This window comes from Sparus aurata, chromosome 22, assembly GCF_900880675.1.
Source record: "Sparus aurata chromosome 22, fSpaAur1.1, whole genome shotgun sequence".
Classification (NCBI taxonomy): domain Eukaryota; kingdom Metazoa; phylum Chordata; class Actinopteri; order Spariformes; family Sparidae; genus Sparus; species Sparus aurata.
The window spans coordinates 17,144,320-17,167,297 of record NC_044208.1 but is presented as its reverse complement, the minus strand read 5'-3'; the positions used below and the strand labels follow the sequence as shown (position 1 = coordinate 17,167,297).

Here is a 22,978-nt window from a genome sequence, read left to right as displayed (position 1 = left end):
TATATGTACCGCACAAACAAAGACACTTAGCTCGCTGACGCTACAGAGTCATGCCAAACAGAAACACTCATGGTGAAACCACAACTAAGGGCAAACTTTTTTTATGCATGATGACATGTTTAGTTGTTGTTCCATGAAAATGGTGCAGAGATACAAAACAAATTGCAAGAAATCTCAGATTTTGCACATTTTAGATCATTATTAGCAACAGAATAAATTAACTGTACATTATATCAATCAAGTCCCTGGTCCCAGGCCGTGCTGGTAACATCTTGATTCTTCACATACAACTGTAGAGTGTAGGCTAGGCAGTCCATGATTGAGATAAGGCTTTACTTCAAATAGGGCAGTAACAGACAGCTGCTGAGTTGACCTGTAAGGATTATATGGCTGGATTAGCAAGGCTGTCTTAGGGCTCTGATATGCAGCCTGACTCCAGCTTGATGCTGGTTGGATTCAGAGGTAGCGGGCTGCCATGACGCAGCTGAATGGCAGAACACTCCTTTGCTTTGTAGATGCTCAGCTCAGAGTCGTCTCTGGTGCAGGAGTTATGAGTCTCCATCTTTTTTATCAGCTCAATAACGTTCCCCGTGTCCATCTCTGCCTCTGCAGCCATGGCCTCGAGCTGCTCTGCCGCCTCGCTCACATCGAACCTCTCAATCTCGGCGTTGACTCGATGTAGCTCCTCCGGCGAGTGTCCAGTGGGAGTGGAGGGGGAGAGGGGGCAAAAGCCTCGGAGGTGCACCTGGAGGCTGCAGAAGTGGAGATAGGCGCAGGGGCAGCGAGGACACCGGTGAGGCCGTTCTCCGGTGTGGAGACGTTTGTGGAGCTTGAGGTGGACGAACTGGGTGAAGCGGGCCGGGCAGAGCTTGCACTGGTAAGGCCTCTCACCTGAGTGTAGCCGCTGGTGGGTCTTCAGGTTGCTAGTGCTACTGAACCGCTTATGGCAAACCTGCGTCAAAACAGAGCAAAAGAGAATGTTTTTGAATCTGTTGGATTTTTGTCTCTTTCAAAATGAGTAAACCAACCATATAAAACGTGTTAATAAATTAGCTTGATAGCCCTTCATTAGCTTCCACTGCTACTTTCTACTCTTCTAGCACATTTGTGACACACCAGAAAAGAAAAAAAAAAAAAAACAGAAAGGCAAAGTCATCTACTGGCAGTTGGAAAGGAATCTATCACTTATATGTTGCAGATTTACCCACATTTAAAAAAAACAAACGCCTGCTTATACACGCTAATATGATATTCACATGCTCCCCGGATGACCCCATTGCCAAACTGGGGAAATCGCTCGTACTACTTCGGTGTGTTCATGTAGGTCACGTTGGTATTTGGGAGCAACATGGATGGCAAAAAATAAGTTGGTTTGCGTTTTAATTGTTCAAAGCATTTAAACAGCATGCTGACAGCTGTATCCAGCATTTGAGTGACAAAGAGGTGCAGAGGAAATGATACAGTGACTTTAAATTCGTTCGCCATGTTTCAGTGTCATATGTCTTCAGTTCGGCTAATCGGGGACCAAATTTTTAGCTTCTTAGCTTCTTTTCTCTATGTTTCCAGTCTTTGTGCCAAGCTAACTAACTGCTGGCTCCAACTACATATCCACTTTACAGAGCTTCAGTGGTATACTGTATCTTTCACTGCTGTAAGCCTTACCTTGCATTCATGAGGCTTCTCTCCTGTGTGGACCAGGTAGTGTTTCTGCAGGTGGGCCAGCTGCGTGAAGTTCTTATTGCAGGTCTGACACCTGAAGGGACGCTCTCCGCTGTGCACTCGCAGATGGACCTGGGAACAGAATGTCAGAGACTTTATATTTTCTGTCAAATTCAGGAAAGAGTGGTGGCTGGTAACTCCTGATGTTCATAGCCACTTCCCTAGTTCATGGTTGCCATTTTTCCCACCCCTGCTCTACTAATATAATGAAGAGGAACTGACCTTGAGGTTGGACAGCTGCCCGAAGATCTTTCCACATACATTGCAGTCATACCGGATCTTTCCATTCTGCCGGGTGAGGGGGTACGACAGAGTCTTGTAGCCAATTATCTGCCCCCCTTGTTTGGTCTTCCTGAGGTCCATGGCATCCTCTGTGTTGCTCTGAGTGGCAGAGGTGGGTTTGGAAGGGAGGCGGTCTGAAATGGCGGCCATGCCCGCTGGTGGCGAGCTTCCTCCAGGTGCAAGAGAGGGCAGCGCTCGGCGGAGTGATGTGACCATCGGTGAGGCACTGGATGCGGCGGGCGTAGTGAGGTCTGCATTGCTGAGGGGAGAGTGTTTGAAATCTCTGAGGTCAGATGAGGGGATCCTGAGGTAGTTTGTTCTTTTGGACATGAGGTTCTTGTTGTCTTTGTGCTCACCGGTTGGTGACAGGATGAGGTCTCGTTTGGTGTCAGGTGCAAGTGTCAAGTCTTTGTGTCCATTGGCCAGAGGATGGAGGAAGTGTGCATAGCCGTCGTAAGGCAGGAAATGAGACGAGAGTGTTAAGTGAGGCTTCAGTCGATCACTGTAGAGTGGGTATGAATGAGGTAGAATGCTGTGAAGGCCAGGTGAGTAGTGAGGCAGGAGATAGGGAGCATGCCTCAGAGCAGGATGGACTCGATCAGACACAGAGGCCTCCTGGTAAGGTTTAGCTATGCCAGGGCCTTGACTGTGCTGAAGGGTGAAGTGCAAACCGGCTGGGACAGGGCTACTTAGAGCTGGCCTTTTGGCAGCTAGAGGGCTACTGGATGGCAGAGATGGTAGAGGTGCATATCTGTGGCCATGGACGGATTCCGACTGGGGCTGGATTGGGTAGACAACACGGGGACACAAGGGAAAAACCCCTGGGAGGTTGGTCGGAGGCAAAGGACTGTTCAGATGTCTGGGGCAGGTGGATTTGGAAGGTCCGTCTCTGAGGATTTCAAAAACGCTGTGTCCTCTTTTTCCTGTCTTCTTCTCCGGAGATTGACTCTGTTCTGTGGGACAAATAAACAACAGGGAAATGACATCAGAAACAGGAAAATCATTACAGTGTCATCATTCAGTTAAATCACACATTCATGTGATTGTGCACTAGTTCCTCATACTGTCCAGTGCTGCAGCCCTATATTCCCCCTCTGTCTCTTTAAGGCCCTCTTCCTGAGTACCCAGTCTCCTCTGATTGGTCAGCTCACACACGCCTGAGCCAACACTGCTAACAACAACAGAGCAGCTTTCCTTTTTACATGCACAAAAACCTATAAAACACACTGAAGGAAAGAGGCATATAAGTCTCCTTTACAGATTAGAAGATCTGTCTCTCAGGCCTACCCCTGGCTCTCTATGAAAGTGGACACCACATATGAAACAATAGGTGTCTGATCAGGACGCAGATAGCACCCACTTAGTGGACACAGTATGTTATTTGCATTAGAGAGACGGCCAGTTGTAAGTGCTTTCCACCACACGCAGGACAGGATGAGGATTTACTTTTTATCTGAAAGCGGCTGATGACCCACAGATTTCAGGCACATATAAATAATCCTAAAAGATGCTTGATGGAGTGGAAAATGATATTTATAGTGACCCATAGATAATATCATTTTCTCCTGAATTCTGCACACAGGTCACGATTACGAAATCCGGATTTAATCTGAGCAAATCTTTCAACTTTATCTGGAGCAAGTCACGAGGACCTCCTCAAGAGCTGACAAAGGACACCAGCTGACAAACAGAGGAAGATGAAATACAGAAGTCTGCGTGTGCTTTTCACCTACTCTCAACCCACACAAACACAGAGCGACCCTTATCTACCGTGTACTCCCCTGCGTCACCCTTCCCCCTCTCCTGAGAGGCCAGCTCTCAGCAAACAAACAGCCGACACTCAGTGAGATATCAATCTGTCAGCGGGTCGCCTTGTCAGGAAGTTCAAGTAGTCACTGGAGCACTTCCTACCCCTCTTCCTCTTTAAGAGCCAAATAAATACGAGAAGTCGTGCCAGAATGCTGTCAGCACCTCAGGCAGCCTCTTATGTGTGAGCGCGCGCGTAAATGAGTGTTTTGGTGTGTGCATGCGGTCTCTCTGCTGTCATGTGCGCTCTTTGTGCTCGTGAATGAAAGACAAATGCTTTGTGTGTCGAAGAGCTGCCAGCTGTGGAGTTTTTAAAAAAAAGGGAAACTGAAACATTGCCCTTAAGTCCTGAAATTGGTCTCACCTTACTCAGGTACTATGGCTATACCTGGAGACAGATCCTCTCTGCTTTCAGGGCTCTACTCTCCTCCTTTGTGTCTTGCTTTAACAAAAGAGCTGTGGGTGTGACTGAGTAACTTCTTAAACACCCACACAAAGAGTGCATCAGTCGGCCACCGCTTTCATTACTCCACAATGACAGTACATAACAGATATGTCTCAAAGCGTGGGCACAAGAATAGTTTCTGTTCGCTAAAGTTGTCCAGAAAGACTCACTGCATTGATATTACTCACTCACTTACCAATACTGTCGATAGTCAGCTGTCCCAGTGGAGGGTAGTTGCAGCGCTGGGCGAATTCAGGGCAGTACCAGACCAGGAGCTCCTGCCCCGGCTGAAGCGGTTTGATGGTGTAGAAGTAGACGTCCAGACCGTTTTGGCACGCGACCAGGTTCTGCTCCTCCACAGCACAGGCTGGGTTGACATAGCGCATCCAGTTGCTGCGTTCCTCATTCAAACCATCCAGGATGTGATGTAAATGCCCGTCCGAGAAGACCTACAGTGTTACAGAACCAAGATGGGAGATATTTCAGTTGGTGATGACGAGGTCTGATTCTGAAACTATGATGCCACAGGTTTTGTGGTGCCTTTATGGTAAGGACTGTATGTTCTTTCAGCTGATGCCATCTGTGTTTGTGGCACACAAGTCATCTAGAGTTATGAAAACAAAAGAACTTTATGACTGGATATTCTAACTCGCCCACTCTCACCTATTGCCTTTGGGGTGGAATTGATGATGTATCCGCTGACCTTTTAAAAAAAACCTTTAGATTTGCGCTGTGTCGTTTTTGGGGAGAAATTTAATCAGAAGAGAAAGATAGAGAATAAAGACTAAACAAACTGTCTTCATTTTCACAACTGAATGAACTGAAAAAGCAAACTGACCTTAAAGGAGAACACAATTTCATACTGTTTAACTTTGTTTATATGTGGCGGACCCTGCCACCTTTCTAGCTTCAAACAGTGTTCTGGACCTTAATTACCCCTCAGAAAAGCTTGTTTATTCAGTTATGGAAAAAACAAATATCTCTGTGTTTGCATTATTACCTCATTAATATTGCACATTTTCGAATTCTGAGTTTGAATTTCTTCTCCAAAACTGCACAGTGCCCCTTTATATTTGGCTGCTTTGAACACATGTGCCTCCCTCTCTCTATGTCTCTTCATGCTGTCTGCACTTTGAAGCTGTGCTGTCGCTTGAGTCATGGCTGTAATGTTAGCAGATGGTCTGTGTTTTAGCTGCTGCAAGATTTGGTCGGTGTGGCATGATTCCGACGTTGCTGACTCTCAACTGTAGAATTACACAGACGGCCTCTGCGTGTAATGGAAGATGTCCTGATGCGGTTGATTTGTAGAAAAAAAGTTCTCAGGCTCGAAGCCACTTCCTTGCTTAGTCAGTGTGAGAGTTTTGTGAGCCTGGAGAAGCGCGGACATGGTGTATTTACTGGCAAGTGATACCACTGCCGAGAGAAGCGGAGAGAGAGAGAGGAGAACCGCTGCGTCACTGAAACCAAACAGCTGTGTGTGTGACCTCAGACAGCCATGCAAAGAGCCAGGCATATACACTGCATGCGCATTTAAACCCGCCGTTTAAAAGCTACCCCAGGGGCTGGCAAAGCGGAGTCACACTTTCACAGGATGTCAGACCTTGGCCACAATTGCTTACTCGTGCCATGCCACAGCCACAGCAGCGACTCCAGATGGAGATACAGGATGTGAACAGGTTTGAAAAACACACACACACACACACAGACGAATTTCACACGCAGATCCAGAGACTCACATGCAGCGCACTTACCCTCCAGAAGTACTTCCTGTCAGCATCCTTCGGCAGCGTTTCATTGGTGTAGCTCTCCCCCACCAGAGGGCCAAAACGTGTCCCCTTAGGAATCAGCTCCTTGCTGGTCACCCCCAGCACCTGTTTGACAGGGAGGACATGAAATCATCAAACAACAGAGTAGCTCCACAAATTGGAGGCCTGAGCAGCCGGATGCACTCAGAGTTGAAAAAACATAATTAGAGGGATGAGATTCTTGGGAATACGGGCATTCTTATCTGACTTTACCACTGCCTGCTTGTTTCTTGGTTAATTAAAAAAAGAAAAAGAAAAAAGATTAGGTCATTTCACTGGAAAATTGTCCCCTGATAATTACTATCTCAAGAAAAATGAAAAAAGATGAATTTGCTGTCATGACAAATCTCGCAGGGAGAAAATGACTAGTTTGTCAGCCTGTGACAGAATGCGTTCATTCCTTCACACGCTGAATATTTTATAAACCAATAGCCCAAGTTATCTTCAGTTTCTCTACCATATTAAAATTTCACCACCGCTCTTGTTCTGATACCTGCAGGTGTGAAACTCATCCCTGCTGTCTAAAGCCTCTGGGGTGTGAAAGAGAGTATAAGGTGTCACAGGCACACCCTGACCAGTCAACTGCACCTTGTGCTCCTTGTTCAAATCCCCTAAAGCAATGGTAATGTGCTTTCTCTTTCATATTGGAGCACTGCTGGCGTGGTGTGTGTCGCCAGATCAACCGCTGCATGCTTTTATCTCCAGGTTATGTAGCGAGTTTGACCCCTTTGGGTTTGTTGGCCTTGTCTGACAGCTCCATTTTAGGTGTCACAGATTACTGTAACGTGTCCTGTTCTTCAATGTCAACCAGACTCCAGTCAGCCCTCAATAGGAGGTCAAAGTGGTAGTACAGGTATTTTGCTGCAGACGCCTGGGCTGCTTCCTCTGTCCTCATCTGACTACCATCTTTCATCTATGGAGGCTCAACCCAAACTTTGCATAAGGAAACCTAACGTTTCCTTTTTACGTTTAGTCGTCTGGGCGGAGCTTTTATCATGTATCTTCCCCATTACCTGTATATTCCTAGCCCTTGTCCAAGCAAACATACACTTCCTCAATTTTACTCATTATTGCCATTTTGAATCCACAAGACTGTTTATAGATTCCACATATGGAACACCCATCCACATGTGTAAAACAAGCCAGTCAGGTAAAAGAACGTATGTAAGCTACATCCAAAAATGTGCCATGATTTTTTCCCACATGTGAAAATTCTAATGTAGCCAATTCTAAAAAAGTCAATCACTAATGAACGTATGTAATTCACATGGAAAAATGTTTTGTTTTTTTTTTTTAAATGTGAAAGAAGCGCATCAAAAAGCCAAACATTCTTGATGAAAATAGCCAATCAAATGTAAGAAATGTTCAGTTCCTATCCAAAATTGCCATAAGTTGGCTCTTAGTACTCGTGCTCTGCTTTACGGTGTAATACTGTCCTGGGACAAAGGTTTGGGAATCTGAGGTAGCTACTAATCATAGTGACCCCCAGGCTGAGTGCCTTTCTCTTCGCCTCGGAGCAGAGAGAGGAAAGGCTGAAATTAGACAACAACATGTCAAGTACTTCCCGCCTGAGGATGGATGAGTGGATGGAAGGATGTTGGAGTGACGCAGAGAGCCAGCAGTTACACAAAACATAAACAACTATGGTACATGCTTACATACCACTTAGATATGTTTGGCATTTATTTTTGAGCATCAGTTTCCTGCTTTGGTGATGCTAACAACTTCCTTAGACAATTTGACTGACAGGTAAACAAGGAAAGTCTGCTTGATGATTACCTCTGCTGTTGTGTTGTGGCCCCGTTTTAGGGCCAGGTTTCTGGGTAAGGATCTCTCAGCTCGTGTCCTGCTGTCGTTTACAGACTCTTCCTCCAGAGGTTGGTCTTTCACGAAGTAAGTGCACTTCTCCTCGAAGTCTGCCTCGCTCCACGACGTCACGTCTACGTCCTGGGTCTCCGGCATCGCCGCCGCGATGATCCCTGAGCTTTGTGACCTTTCTGTGGTTAACATGACTGCGGTGCACTGAGAGGAGGAGGCCTACAGAAAAAAGACATGAAGCAGTGAAACATGTTGTTGACTTCTTTTCCTTTTACCTTTTTTGTCACAATTTAAGGGGAAAAACAGGGACAATACAAGCAACAGCTGGAGGGAAGTTTTGAATGGAGCTAAAATTAGACTCCAGAGTGCAAGATGTGACACAGAGGAGGCAGCAGCAGTAAGTTGGGGGACGTTAAGGAGGGGGAGAAGTGGCTGAGGATCTAACTTTCCCATCAACTACCGGACAAACAAACTTCAAAGTAGAACCTTCATGTTTGCTGCCCCATTGCCCCCACTGTCCCATACATCCTGTGACTCTCCAAATCACAAGCCCTGGGCTATAAGGGAGGTTCCTGTGCACGTCAGGACCACTTTCACAAGGAAATCAGCGCTCCCCGTGAATCGAGCAGACTTCCTCTGAACTGCCTGGGACTTGGCTCTCAGCCAGGTCCAAACGCTCTTTCTTTCTGTCTGTCTACCACCGTCTATCCCTCGCTTCTCAGGTGTCTCAGCCCCTGAAAAAAGGCTGAGTGCCCCCCGACTGATGTGATGAAACGGTGAGGTAGTGAAGAGTGAAAGAGAAGACTTGTGATTAGAAGACAATGCTCATGACTTCCTTTTTCAGGCTTGTCGTTTTTTTCTGAGATAGCGATAGATAAGGTCTGTGGTTGGCAATATTTTGTAAGTTCTCATGTGACTTATGTCATCAACTTAAGTGAAACCAAACTCTCAAACCCTTAAAACTTCAGTGAAAATGTTCGGCATCTGAACAAAACTTTATTAAGCCTTCCACTTTTAATGTTTTTTGTTTTTTTTTAAGGGTTGTGCGACACAATCAGTTATCCTTCAGAAACTGACACACTAATCTGACACAGAAACCAAACTATGTCAGTCTATTCCCAGGGAAATAAAAAAAAAGAGAGAAATGCAAATAAAAGTGCAGGGAGATGAGATTTATGGACGACATTTCACCCTATTTTTCTCTGAAGTGTGTTACCACAGCTGACTCGGAATGACTGTCACAAGCGTGACAGCTCACTCCGAAACCATCGAACCCAGTGACACAGCATAAAATATACTCTGAAAATCAAGACATGAGTCAAAGGCGCACAGCTGTGGCTCGTGGGACAACATGCAACAGTTTGACTCTAGGAAGCACACTTTTCCCTAATTTGAAACTCGTGTGGGACAATGTCGTCATGCAAAAAAAAAAACACACACATTCACATACACTTTCAGAATAATTACCACAAGCTACGATTTTGAGAAGGATGTTGCACACTTACTGTGAAGCCCTGAGAGGAGCCACACATAGGGCAGGCTGTCAGTGCCCTCCTTTGAAAAGCTTGAGTGTAACTGAGCAACCAGTGGCTGTTCTCTGTCGCTTGTCCTGTTGTATCCTGTGTACCTGTGTGTGGCCGACTGCGCGACTGAAAAACTCGAGTGTGTGACTCTTTCTCTTGCACGGGAGGAGGGAAGGTGTGTTTGCGAGAGAAATACACTCCCTCTTCCTCTAGTGCTGCCTCCCCCCTCCTCCCCTTTGCCCCATGACTCCTCCTTGGAGAGTGTTTGTGTGTGTGTGTGTGTGGGTGTGTGTGTGTGTGTGTGTGTGTGTGTGTGTGTGTGTGTGGGTGTGTGTGTGTGTGTGTGTGTGTGTGTGACACTGTCTTGCCCCAGGGCGTGAGGCTTTCTCCAGGGGGGTGCACTGGCTGTCACATAGCTATGTCCGGATCAGACAAATACATCTTCATTTTCTGACAGTCACCCACTCCTTCTCGAGGGGCATACCTGTGTTGTGTTTCGGAAGTCTGGGACACACCGCAGAGGAGATGAGGTCATTTCAGTGCTTGTGTGGTGTAAAGAAAGATTTGGAAAGCTTTTAATATGTTATATGGAGATCTTGTGCGTACTGGATTGAAAGCAGCATTCACAATTCTTGATCTCGTCACTTCCATAACAGTGCTTTAAAAAGTCAAATTTGGCCAAATCTGAGACTGAATCTTTCCCCTGTCGTGTTCTGCAGTTCAAACAGACGGGCAGTTTAAAATGACTTAAATGCAGATGGTAAAATGACACTTGTTGAATATGAAGAAATTCAATATCCAACTGTTCATCACAGCAGCAGCTGCGCACTGAAATATTTCCACTCTATGTATGACTGTCGCGTGTTTGACTTACGGATACAGATACTTGGTAATGTTGAGCTTCAGAGAGCAGAGAAGTAAGACAGAATTGTGGTATACTGACCCAATTTCTTGAGAACAATCTTGGGTCTTATAATGTAAAAAAAAAAAGAAAGTAATGAAGGACCATTCAAGTCTGTAAATCAACGAGTAAAGTGTAAATGGCAACCGCTTCTAGTTGCAAATAACGATTATTTTTGTTATCAATTAATCTGATGATTGTTTTCTTACTTAAATGCACAGTATGTGATTTCTGCCGCCATAGGTCTCTCAATCAAAACAAAAGACGTAGTGAAAGAACTAGCGTGGGATCATGGGAGTTGTTGTCTTCACTGTTAAACAACCGTCACTGCAGACGAAAATTAATCTGACATGACTCATGTAATGTTTAGTCACGTTTCCCGACTTCCAGCCTCACTCTCTGACTCTCTCACTTCAGTTATAGCGACAGGAAACTGAATGAAATGCATAGCTACCTTTTAGTAAAATATGTATTTGCTTTCAGCAATGCGGGTGCAAATTTCAACAGAATATACAACAAAGGTCTAGACATTTTTAGTCATTGCAATACGGAAACATTGCATATATCTTTAACAGTCTTGTCAGCAAAACATTGTAGTATCTAAGAGCACAAGGGTTGACAGAAACTTAAAGTCTCACCTACAGGTCACCGAAGATGAGAAATCCTGTGTTGCACAAATCAGCCCACTTATTCAGACTCATTTAACCTTCTGCTTTTGTTTTTTGTGACTACAGCAAGTTGGTGCACCGTGCCAATGTCCATTTTGTTTACGTCTGCTTCCCCATAAGATCACGTGAGAGGGATCATGTGTGAGCCCAGCTTCAGTCTGCAGAGCCATAAAGGCAGAGTGCTAAGGCCTGCAGAAACCGCACAGAAGCCGTGTTCGCTGTTTATTCAAATCTGATCAATACTGAATGTGACACATGCCCAAATTCCACCAAATTCAACACTGCACTTCCTCCGATCCTCAGCAATAAACCTAAAAGTAGATCAGATGACCAGTTCCTTGAAATATTTCAGTGAAAGAGTCCTGGCTTTATAGTTAGATTAGAACTTTAGCTTAAACAGACAATTGAAATGTGGTGAACACTGGGCGAAGAGAGTTACACTTCGTATCACTGCCTACTAAAACATAAATGATTGAATACAGATAATAAGAACTTTTGTCTTGTTTTTTTTTTTCTTGTTCTTTTTCTGATTTTCTGCTGCCGTCCTCTCAGTGTCTTCCTTCCAGAGGTGCTTGGGTCTTATCCAAAATATTTCATTGGCATCATTCTCATATTTAAATAAATCCTTTAAATGCTCAGCTCGTGAGAGTTGCTGGATACTGCAAAGTGTACTGCACTGTGAGATACAAACAAACCAATGGAACACTGTGACGGTTGTGTTTTCTGATGCATGCATGTGTTTTTTTTGTCTTTCGTGTCCAGCTGTCCCACTGTACAACTCGGCGGGGGTGAGATCCAGAGTGTGTTGATACTCGTGTCATCCTGTAAGTTTGTCTGTAGCCCGGCTTTCACCCCGCTCTGCTCCCCCCTTGTTCTTTTCTCCAAAGGCAACATTTGACTTGGCAGGCCCCCAGCCAGCACAGCCTCTCCTTCGTTTCTGTGGTGTTTTGTCCTCCTTTTCATACTTCCTGTCCCACTCATCACACCTGACCAAGCTACTAATTACTGCTGCTGACATGAGCCACCGTGTAATTTAAAATCCACTTCTCTCTTGCTGTTTTGCTCTTTCTCTTTGCCTTCAGTCATCTCATTCATCACCTTCTATTCAGCGCTGCTCTCCTCCACCCCTCCTCTTCCTCTGCAATACCTCTCTATCTGAGCCTTCCCTTTACTACATCTATTACTCATACGTAACGTGTGAGTACTTCACATAATGACAACAGCACTTCTCGAATGAGTCGTGCGGAGGCCCGAGGTTGCACTCAGAACGTCGGTTTTGTGTGAGTGGATGTTTTAAGAGCGTGGGCATGTGTGGCTAGTTGTAAGTTTGACTACCTGATATTTGACGTGACATTCTTAAAATGACAGGATGGTGAGCGGTCTTATGGAGACATGAACATGACTGCCCATAAAGGAGTGTCAAGAAATATGGTTTACTTGTATAGAGCACAAAGACGACAAGCTCCTAAACTAAATATGGCAAAGATGTTTTTGATGTTTTTCAGGCAACGCCCATAGCCACAATTGGAGATAACAACATCATGCTTATTGTTGAGACGTAGAGGTGTAAATGTATGTTCAAAAAGTAGTCCTATTGCTTCTGAGAAAATCACCCTACTTCCCACTTGATATATCACAACAGTAAACAGTTTCCTGATGAGTTTGTGGTCCCAATCAATAGTTTAAACTCTTCTTCAACACCGCCTGATGTTCATTTCATGAATTATGGTCCCATTCAGAGCAAAATAGATAAGAAAACAGGGTATGCTACCTTGTTATTGACAAGTTGCTACCAAGGCACATCTTCCCTATTCCCCAGCCTGTCATCCACATATGGTAACTTCTAGCTCCAAACGTCCAATATGGTGATGGACAAGATGCCTAACTTCAGGCTTCAAAATGCCAGTCCACAAACAGGTTTACACATGGATCAGACAGAAAGTGAATTTCTGTCTTTGTGTCATTCACACATATTAAGTAACGATGAATGAACCATCAGTACAGACGTTAGCTTAATTTTCTGCTAGCACGGGTCACACACCAGACGTGTCTGTGGTACTGTGTGTGTGTGTGTGTGTGTGTGTGTTAAGCCACTGACTGAAGTCAGAAATTGTCAGAAGCTCTGTTTCTTTCAATCATATCATCTTTGTTGTGTTTTCCTTTTGTTTTTGTATATTTACAGAGCAGCTTCATGTAGTACCAGAATAGGGATGAACTTTTTCGCTAAATATGGAACATTTTTGACTTGTTGCATCATTCGCACCATTATGACACTTTAGCCACCATTAGCTACTGATAATTCCAGACCATCGCTGTGGAATCAAAAGGCCTGAGTACATTGAATTTAGCAAAAAGTACATTTAATTGCTCATCAAACTAACTTTTCATTTGTCCGATTAAATAAAATAAAAATTCTGACTAACTTCTTGTGGTTTTCAGACAAACAGATTCACTTGCTACAGGTTTTGAGTTGTCTGCCTCTGAGCCTTCGTCCCAATACAATGAAGTTGAATAGACTCTCTTGTGTGGTGCTCACAACATTTCAAAACCAATGTATTCATTGAGTTTCTTTCATTGAGATTGCATCCCACCCACTAAAATTGAGCGACAGATCTTACCAGAACTACCCAAGAAATAGTCCTTTAATAAACTGTAATCAGTGGGTTCTGTGGATTATCCAAAGTAGTGGGGAACAATGTTTATTATAGAATAGATATTTTTTAATGTAGTGCAGGACATAAACACAATTCAACGCAACTCCATTCTACTGGGTGAAAGCTGAAGTCTCAGAGAGGGATTTCTCAAAAATTGGGCCTAATAATCCAAAATGATACAGCAGACATTGCTTTTAAAGACCCCGTCTGAGGAAAGAATTTGCAAATTTGCATTTTGCAGTGAGCAGAAAATACAGTTACAGTCGGAGAGACTACGGGTGCCTTTGGGGCCTCTGTAAATGCTATAGATGTATCTTGACCCTGTAATTTCCATGCTTCAGTGTGTACCTGCCTTGGGTCATTTCTCGCAGCGGGACTTAAGGCGACCACTCCTTCCCTGTCACCTCCCCCGTGGATGAGGACAATGATGTGTGGCAGAGATGGCTGCGACCGGGCCCATTTTACAACCCATTACAGCCGAGGATGTCCGACGAAGCCTGCAGCTCTGCTTTTACCAACGCTTTATGGCTGACTCGAGGAGAAATGTCTCCCATTCTATCACAACTATTTTGTTGTCGCGGCCCCTCGACTCTCACCCTTTTTCCCTCTCATGCTGCACCGTTATCAACCTGTCAGCCTCCCCGTGCATTTCATGCTACTCTAAGTGATTTCCTGTACCTTGCTCTTTACCCCGCACTCTGTTCAGCTTGTGTTCAAGAAATCACTCATACCGTACGCACATGCACTTCTTGTGGTCTTTGACGGTTTGACTGAGGTCAGATATGCTTTTTTTGACATGACAGGAGCTATATAAATTTTATGAAAGTATTTAGAACGGAAAAAACAGACTTATTCTGTCTTTCTGCGTCTTCTTTTCCCCTCCTGTTTTCCATTTCAGGTGCGAATGTGAATAAATGTCAGCAAAGCCACCACCCACCCAGTCCTCCAACCATCTCCACTCGACTGGTGGATGATCTCCTGTTGACAGGCCGAGGGTTATTATCATGGTATTCAGGGCTAAGAGGAATGCTACTGCGCTTCACAACAGATGTCTTTTCAGATCCTGACAAAACCACCCACAGAGATGAGGAGAAAAGCGCGATCGCTGCACTCAGCTGACCCACAGCGCACATGTCTGTAACCTGTGAGTGACGGATAATATCCAACACTGGCGAAAAAGCAAGGATCCACAGGCAGCCAAGAAAGGATTTGATTTAAAGCGACAGTTCAATCAAAAATTCATATTTTTCCTCTTACCTGTGGCGCTATTTATCCAACTAGACTACCACCTCTGATTGATAATTATTATTGGTGAATCATACTGTTTTGTTGTTCGCTTCACAAAAGTGTAAGGGTGATTCGTGAAAAGATGAGTTGTGTGCACACACATTCAGTAGCGGCAGGGTGGAAAGGTCCTTATAACTCATGGGCTGTCCTGGTGTCAGGCTGAGGAGTCTGCAGTGTGATTGAAACAGTCTGGAACATTTGTCAGGTGTCAGTTCAGTCTCTCGCATGTTTACAGACTTCGATCTGGATCAACCGGAAGAGCAGCTGCTGACTAACTCTGCCGTGATAATCAGTTATAATGAGTGTAATTGGAGCAAGAAAACATTATTGTTATTATTATTGTCAGACAGTTACACATACTGTATATGCTTATGTAATATGCCAATATGTAGTATGTAAAAGGGCTTATTTTTAAATGAATAAGACATGTGCGTGAACAGGAACAGACATATTCAACACGTGTGAAAGCACACAGAATGGATCGGTCGCTAATTGAAAGCACCATCTTGCCCTGAGAACTGAACCCACTGTTTGACCCTGGATTTTATCACACTGCAAACGAAAAACATCCTTTCTGGTTATTTGGTCTGGAGTCAAATGTTTCCTTTTTCTCACACTTGCTTTCAGTTTCTGCAGCCCTGTTTATCGGCGATTCTCAGCTGATTACTTATGCTGATGTGAACTGTCTGACCCTAAATAACAAATGATGCAGCGACGCAGTTTAACTGTCCAGCATAAAACTGTTGCTCTTTAAACACATGCAGTCTGCTTTAGTCCAGCCAAGCATTTCTCAGATTACATGTGAGTCACCTGAAGACTTTATGTCCTCGGTTTTAAAGAATAAGGTTTTCGTACTGAACACCACACTGACTTGTTAAGGTAGGTAGCGGTGGAGCTGAGGAAGTGTCATCCGCCCCAGGAGCCACACCTGCCCATGTCAAAAGGCTCCCCGCATTGTTTTGTCTTCCTCTTGATTACTAAGCAGTCTGTAATAATGACCACCAGTGACACACATCATCCGGGAAGGATGCACACACACTCACACAAACACACACACTCTCTCCTACACATCCGGCAAAGCTTAAGATGCTTTATCCAACGAAAGGAATAAATCAAACGGCCACCATTGAGTGAGGAGTGACATACACTGCGGAATTTAATACGTTTGCTTCTTTAAGAATGTGTGTGTGAGTGTGTGTGTATCTGGTTGTCTGTGTCCATTTGTCTGTCAGGAGCAGCGCGCCGACTCGGCTCAGTCAAGCCTTGGGAAGCTGGCCGTTCTCAGATTCCTGCCATATTTCTGGATGGCCACTGAACAAACAGAGGTGAACCTGATCCATGTTGTCACACTCGGGCACGGGGTAGAGTTTCTCCCTAACTATCTCTCTCTCTCTGTCTCTCTCTCTCGGGCGCCCACACACACCCACACACAACTTCCTCCCAGACATCCCAAATAAAGACATACAGAAACGCAGATCTGTGAGCTGATGCAGTATGATTGTACATGTGTGCATGGGTGCGTGCGCATTCCTCACTGTTTACGTCCTTCACGCCAATCCCTTCCCGTACTTTAAATAAGCACTATCAAAGAAAGAATCACGTGAAACCTGTTTCAGGAAAGCGCATGATGGTAAAATAAGATGCAAGAGTTTTCATTGACAAAAATACTATCATGCGTCATGTAGACAGGTCATAGAGTTCACATTCTGACTACTTTAAACACTGAAAGGAATTGATTGACGTTTGGCAAATGGTTGCCATTTATTTGTTTTCTTGCCAAGCTAGATTAGAATATCAAGAACAAGCAGACTATTATCTTAGCTTAGCGTGAATACTGAAAAGTGTGGAAACAGCAGATAAGGGCTAAGAAATCCGCCTAGCTGCAAGCACCTTTTAAAACTCATAAATTAATATATCATCTTATCTTGTGTTGCTTCATTTAAAGCTCTAGTTTTGGGAAATATACTTGGCCTGTTCCCTAAAATGAGATGAGAAGAGTGAAACTGCTCTCGCATCAGTCTGTTGAATATGCTACAGTTATCATAACTTGACTAAGTTTAGCGTAAAGCCTTTATGTTGACAGCAGAGGAAAGACAGCTAGACAGTGGCCTCAGTCCAAAGGTAACAAAAAGATATTCTAAAGTAAAAAGAATGAACACATTATACAGTATAGTAATTGATCAAATGGAAAGTCAAATTAAATGTCATCTTGAGTACTGAGCCTAAGAGGTATTTCTAAGCGGTTTTGCTGAAAAAATAAGGTTAAGATTTCAACACGTCAACAACAACCTAAGCCAGCTCAAAGCTAACTTCAGGATGAAAAAAATAATAACTTCTTTGATTCGTATCCAAGCCTGTGGGCTGAATTAGAAAAAAAAAAAAAGTTGGTTATTTTGCTGTTCAGTCCACAGTTGCTACATTTAGCTAGGGCCTCCATTTCAGCTGTTCATAAGATGACTCCTGTCTCCTCAGACAGCTCTGAATAAGTGAACAGTATATTTGAACTCCGGATTTACCAACGGGCCAGTTTGCACCCCAGCACTCAGAGTGACTCATTAAAAATGCACCCAATATATCAACTTTTGTACAAAAACCAAAGAGTACAAAATGGCAACACATGGTTTTATGTGGTTTAGCTGGTGATAAAACTACCAAAGATGTGTTCATATGCATATTATTTTGTTTTTTCTCTATGCTTCCAGTCCGAACTACCCCTTATAGTGTACGTGTTGCATTCATGGATGGTGTGTCAATGAGAGCGCAGGGAATATTGTGTTTTGCTAATTGAGCAACATCACAATAGGAGTACAATACGGTGTGTTTAAGTGCTTTGAGTCGACTGCTCAGGAATGGTGTCCATTATAAAAGGGGAACTTTACAACCATTCGCTGACAACATCAATGACATCACCAGGTGCCACCATGTCTGTCTGCACATCTCGGTCTGTGTCTGACACTCTGACGCACTCACGCACAGACACACACTCTCTATTTTAGAACCAGTCAGACAGCACTGTCCTCCACCTGTCTCCAGTGTTACCTGGCCCAGTCATTACCAGGGTCCCAGATCCCCACTGTAAGTGCACATGTCAACAGCGAAATTACAGGGCACGCACACACACATATTTGTTTTGCTTTTAAAAGGGTAATATCCGTCTGCACGCAAAACCGATACGTTCATTTTCTTTCCTCCTCTTCTTTTTCTCGGACAAACCCAGAAAACAAAGCGGGCGAGGTTCAAAGACGAGACAGAGAAAAGGACATGAAGAGAGGAGATGTGTGGAGATGATGGACACACAGTGGTGTAATGACAAGGGGAGGCCCGTGTTTTTCAGCCCCGTCTCTCTGGTCAGCGTGGACTTCACCTCAGTGATCACAAACCACTTCTCCAACAGTGCGTCATTAGATCTCAGCTTTGTTCTTGCTATTGCCTGACTAATTAAGACCAGAGTCTCTCCACATGTCTGTGGCGAGAGTTGACAAATGTGACCGTCAGACTTTGGCAAGACTTGAGATCGGAGATTGAAACAGAAAGAGTGCACAGACAAGTTTGACGAGGAGAAAACAGTGCCGGCACAGTAATACAAGTTGCTTTGACTGAGAGATAAAGATCTGTGTTCAGACAATGACATCAACTTTTTTTCCTTTTTCATCTGCATTACTCATAGTTTACTGTTAATATAAATATGCCACGGTTGCACGCACAAGCTGTCAGAGACGCTTCACTCCTTAAAGTTGTGTTGTTGTAAAACTGTCCTTTTATCCTCGGCTCTTTCATCACGCTGGCTTTGGGTAACCTGAGTGCCTCTCTTTCCCTTTTCAACATGATCAGTACAAACAATGGCAAAACTTCCCCTCTCTTCAGGGAGACTGACTTGGACTTATTGTCGCTCTAAACATATGCTTCTTCTGCTGAAAGAACTCATGACTGTACGTCTGAATAGACACTGACAGAGCCTCATTAGATGTGGCACCACTCATCCTTAAATGAAGTCATCTTTGGGCAACATTGGACTTGTTCAGATAAACGTTAATGGCTGTTCTTTTGTCGATGATCAACACATGATTTCACTCACTTTATTTTGCCTTAACCTGAGCGTCTGATGAAACGTGCAAAGCCCCAAACGCAACGCACTGTACGCCTGATGACAAACACATTAAGCATTTCCTATAATTTGTGCACCGATCACATCCGTCTTCCGTGCGTGCTGTAATTTCCCTGACTGGATCCTCAATAACATCCTGTTGTCTGAGGACATCTGAGGGGCCAGGTTGGACTGACCCTCCACCACATCACACACAGGACAGAGCAGAGACTGTTATCCAGGCCCCTGCTAATGACAGCCGAATGAGAGAAACAGGCAGGAAGCCGTGTCCTGTGATCTCTGTATTTAAAAGCGTCCTTATTATTGCTTGTGTATTGTTTTGTCGCGCAGGGATCCCTTTGGACGACTATTATTAAGTCAGAGGACTGTGACTTGACTGTGGCAGTAGATTCTACCTGAGGTTTGATGGGATATAAAAGGAACAAAGTCATTCCTTGTTGCTGACGATAGCATTTGTGATTTTTAAATTTTTTTATTTAACCTATTGTATATTATTGTAACAAAATGACACATTAGCCTGCGCTAACTAGACTAGTGTCTACGTTAAACGCAATCTTACTTTGAACAATAAACAGCAGACTATTTGATTTTCATCAACAGAAAGGCATCAGAAGGTGTAGTTATCTTTGCTAGCCTTGAACGATGGACGGAAGGAGAGCACATTAGACTGAAATCAAGAAAAGATTATTTTTATGGCTCAAAATAATCTTCACAATCTCATATGACACCATCTATCCTCAGAATCTACGATAGTGCGAGCAGGTTTGTGAGGCTGTTTTTCAACACACTTTAGGCTAATGGCTGACATTAGCACGCTAACACGCTCAGCGACTGTGCTGATACATTTGTCCTTAGCATAATGTTCACCAGCTTTAGTATGTGAGTATACTACATGAGCTAATTAGCACTTAACACAATGTGTTAAGTAGAGGATGATGGGAAATGTCAGCTTTAGCTACAAACATTTGACCCTCAAAGAAAGTATTGGGTTAGATATGTTAATCCTTAATGATTATTAAGTATAAATGATTTAATATAAAGGTAATATACAACCCTGTAATGACACTCACAATCAACTGTCTTTATCCAGAATCACTTGCAGCAGGATCTAGGCACATGCCTCAGGCCTTCACATCAAAATATTTTTAAATATATAAACATCTGAAAGAATCTGCAGTCTAAAACTATTTCAAATTGTAATATTATATGTAATATTTTTATTACATATTTATTAACTTACACTGTGTTAACTATACTCTTCTTATATGACTTGCCAATTGCCTATGATTACCAAAATATAAATAGATTCATTGAAATATGTCTCTAATTAAATCAAAATGTGCTTTTAAGGGGGTCATAAAATAAAGTCTGCCTCGAATAATCTGTCCATTTAATCCAGTGTAATAAATTAAGATGTTGGTCATCCTTAACATTCGGAATAGACTCTTAAAGACTTAAAGGGCCACTGTGTAGTTTTGGAGGAGAAATTCAAACTCTGAATTTTCAAGTTTTACAATACTAAAGAGGTAACGATACAAACTCAGAATATATTTGTTTTGTCCATAACTGATAAAACAAGCTGTTCCCAGAGGAAAATAAGGTCCCAGAACACTGTTTGGAGCTAGAAAGGTGACAGGGTCCGCCACATACAAACAAAGTAAAACAAGTATGAAATTGTGTTGAACTTTAAGATCAGTTTGTTTATTCAGTTCATTCAGTCGATGAAGATCTTTCTCTTCTGATTAAAATGTCTTTCCCCCAAACGACGCAGAACTCCTTCAGTCAAAAGTAAGTCACTGTGCAACTTGCCCCCATGACTTATAGTTAACCTCATGATGGACCCAGACTGTGAACATCAAAACCAGAAGTGAAAGTATGAAGCGGGTTACACTAGTATGATTGATATCTGAATGCTGGCGACTTATCAGCGCCCTTCCTCTAACTGAACATGCGGCGGCTTACAAGAAAGGATTCCTCTGTAAATGTCAAAGGGTTCCTTTATTGACCAACAGGGCATTTCGGTTCGCGTTTGGTATGTTGAACGGGTTTATCCGACCTCATGATGATAGAATCTAAAGTCATCTTCATTGATTGGCGTCATCAGCAGCTTCCCTCCTGCTGCTTCCCCCCGTTCATCAACTCATGAGATGCAAAACAATAATGATGATGAATAAAAAACTAACTCTAGCCGAGTCCTTCACAGGAGCAGCTCACTGTGAAGCCGTTGAGATTTATGAATGAGTTCACCTCGTGGTAACCCTGCACAGTGAAACACAACAGGTGGTCATCCTCCTTTGTCCGCCAACGACAGAGGCAGGTGCTTCCGTCTATAGCGGACAGATCACTGTTGACTCTGGACAATGGAGGAAAACAGGGGAACAAGAAGGTCCAATTCATGCGTGGTCACTCCCAACCCGGCCTAACTCCATGTCAAACACACAAATGCATCCAGGAGCATTAAAAAAAAAAAAAAGAAGTCCATATTTCAATGCAAACACAAACACGCTCATTCAAACTGTCAGCGTTTTTTGCTCGCCCCTGATTGTTTGGGAAACAGAGGCGTCGGAGGACAATAGTTCTGTGACCCATATCTGGGCCTGACATAGGCAAACAGGAAGAGATCCCCCCTTTGCATAGAGGGGTATTCCTGATTCCAGTTTAAGGAAGGGAAGAAGAATGGAGCTGGATGGGGGAGAAGGAGGGGGGCCAGACCATCTGCCTACGCACATTTCCAATACCAAAAGTTCATAGCAGAGGAAGAATGTAACAACCGCACCACCTGTGACACGTAGCACCCAAAAATGCATTTTCATCACAAAGAAAAAACAGCGAACAAGTGAAGAGGTTCTTCTCTTTCTCCACTTTCACCACCCGTTCACGCATGAGGGGATCGCTCGTCAAAACTCTCCTTGTCTTACTCTAATATCTCCGGCTCAGCGGCGAGACAGCTCTGACACGCTTCGAGCCCAAATATGAAAGTAACAACACTTTGGAATCTCCTGGAGGACAACTGACTGTATGATCAGCCGTTGGTATCCAAACAATGCGTTTCCTTTCTGACTCAAATGACCGCTGTGTAATTAACCCCGTCGCAAAGGCTCTTATCTGCATAGTTGTAGAGTTACGGTGACAGTGTGGCGTCACAGAGAGAGAGCACAACACATTCAACGAGATGGCCTAACTGCTCAATAATCTGGACGGAAACACATATTTATGATTCGCTTCGGGGGATCCAGTCGTTTCCTCGAGCTACGTGCCTTATCTGGTGCTATCAGTCATTGTGTAAGAGTAGGTGCCGGTGATAATGATGCTCGATTCAGGATTGATTGATTAAGTAAGGAGAGGAAGGAAGGGAGGGAAGGGGATGATGAGCAGAAAGAAAGAAGAGTGAAGGGTTGACCTCTCTCCCCCTCTGTCACGCAGATAAGAGCGCTGATGGAGATTCCCAGTGGACCCAGATAACCTTTAACTGAAGGCGCAGCGTCACTATTCACAGCTTCACTGTTTCCGCAAGAAGACATGAACACAACAAAAATGTCTTTCTGAGCTTCAGTAACTTACATCAACTTTGTCTAAAACCAAATTATTGATAAGGGATTGATGTTGGATCATGCTTCAAAAAAAGATAAAAATCCTGAACCCTTTATTCTAATTCAGACACATATAGTTCAATCTTATATCTCCTACAGCCCTTTTTTTTGCAAATCTCAGCCTCCAGTTTGGTTTCATTTACTACTTAATAGCCTTTATTTTACTTCCAAAACACCACTGAGGGGAAATCCTCATTGACAATGGTGACAGGATGCAGAACGAAATAGTTAAGAACAAAGCCCATAGTGTATTATGTCTAAAACTTAAAATACAGGTTGAACATGCCATGGAGTAAATACAAATAGAGACATAAATACAATGAGGTATAAAAATCTGATAGATATAAACGAAGAGTAAGAAACAGATCAACTAAC

The 22,978-nt window shown here is 43.6% G+C and overlaps 1 protein-coding gene across 1 annotated transcript; it reads right to left on the bottom strand.

Moving 5' to 3' along the window:
* Positions 1-85: 85 nt before the first annotated feature.
* Positions 86-9,521, bottom strand: prdm1c (PR domain containing 1c, with ZNF domain). The gene is made up of 7 exons (XM_030404482.1): positions 9,381-9,521; positions 7,837-8,094; positions 6,004-6,123; positions 4,449-4,701; positions 1,942-2,954; positions 1,663-1,791; positions 86-952 (listed from the first exon to the last, which is right to left on the bottom strand). The coding sequence occupies exons 1-7, from the start codon at positions 9,405-9,407 to the stop codon at positions 410-412; spliced, it is 2,343 nt and encodes a 780-aa protein (XP_030260342.1). The 5' UTR covers positions 9,408-9,521; the 3' UTR covers positions 86-409.
* Positions 9,522-22,978: the final 13,457 nt, after the last annotated feature.

Coding starts and splice junctions, on each gene's coding strand:
- prdm1c (XM_030404482.1), bottom strand. CDS start 9,407: ATGTGTGGCTCCTCTCAGGGCTTCACA. Junction 8,095..9,380: donor GCTCCTCTCAGGGCTTCACA/GTAAGTGTGCAA, acceptor TTTTTTCTGTAG/GCCTCCTCCTCTCAGTGCAC. Junction 6,124..7,836: donor GCCACAACACAACAGCAGAG/GTAATCATCAAG, acceptor CCTGTCAAACAG/GTGCTGGGGGTGACCAGCAA.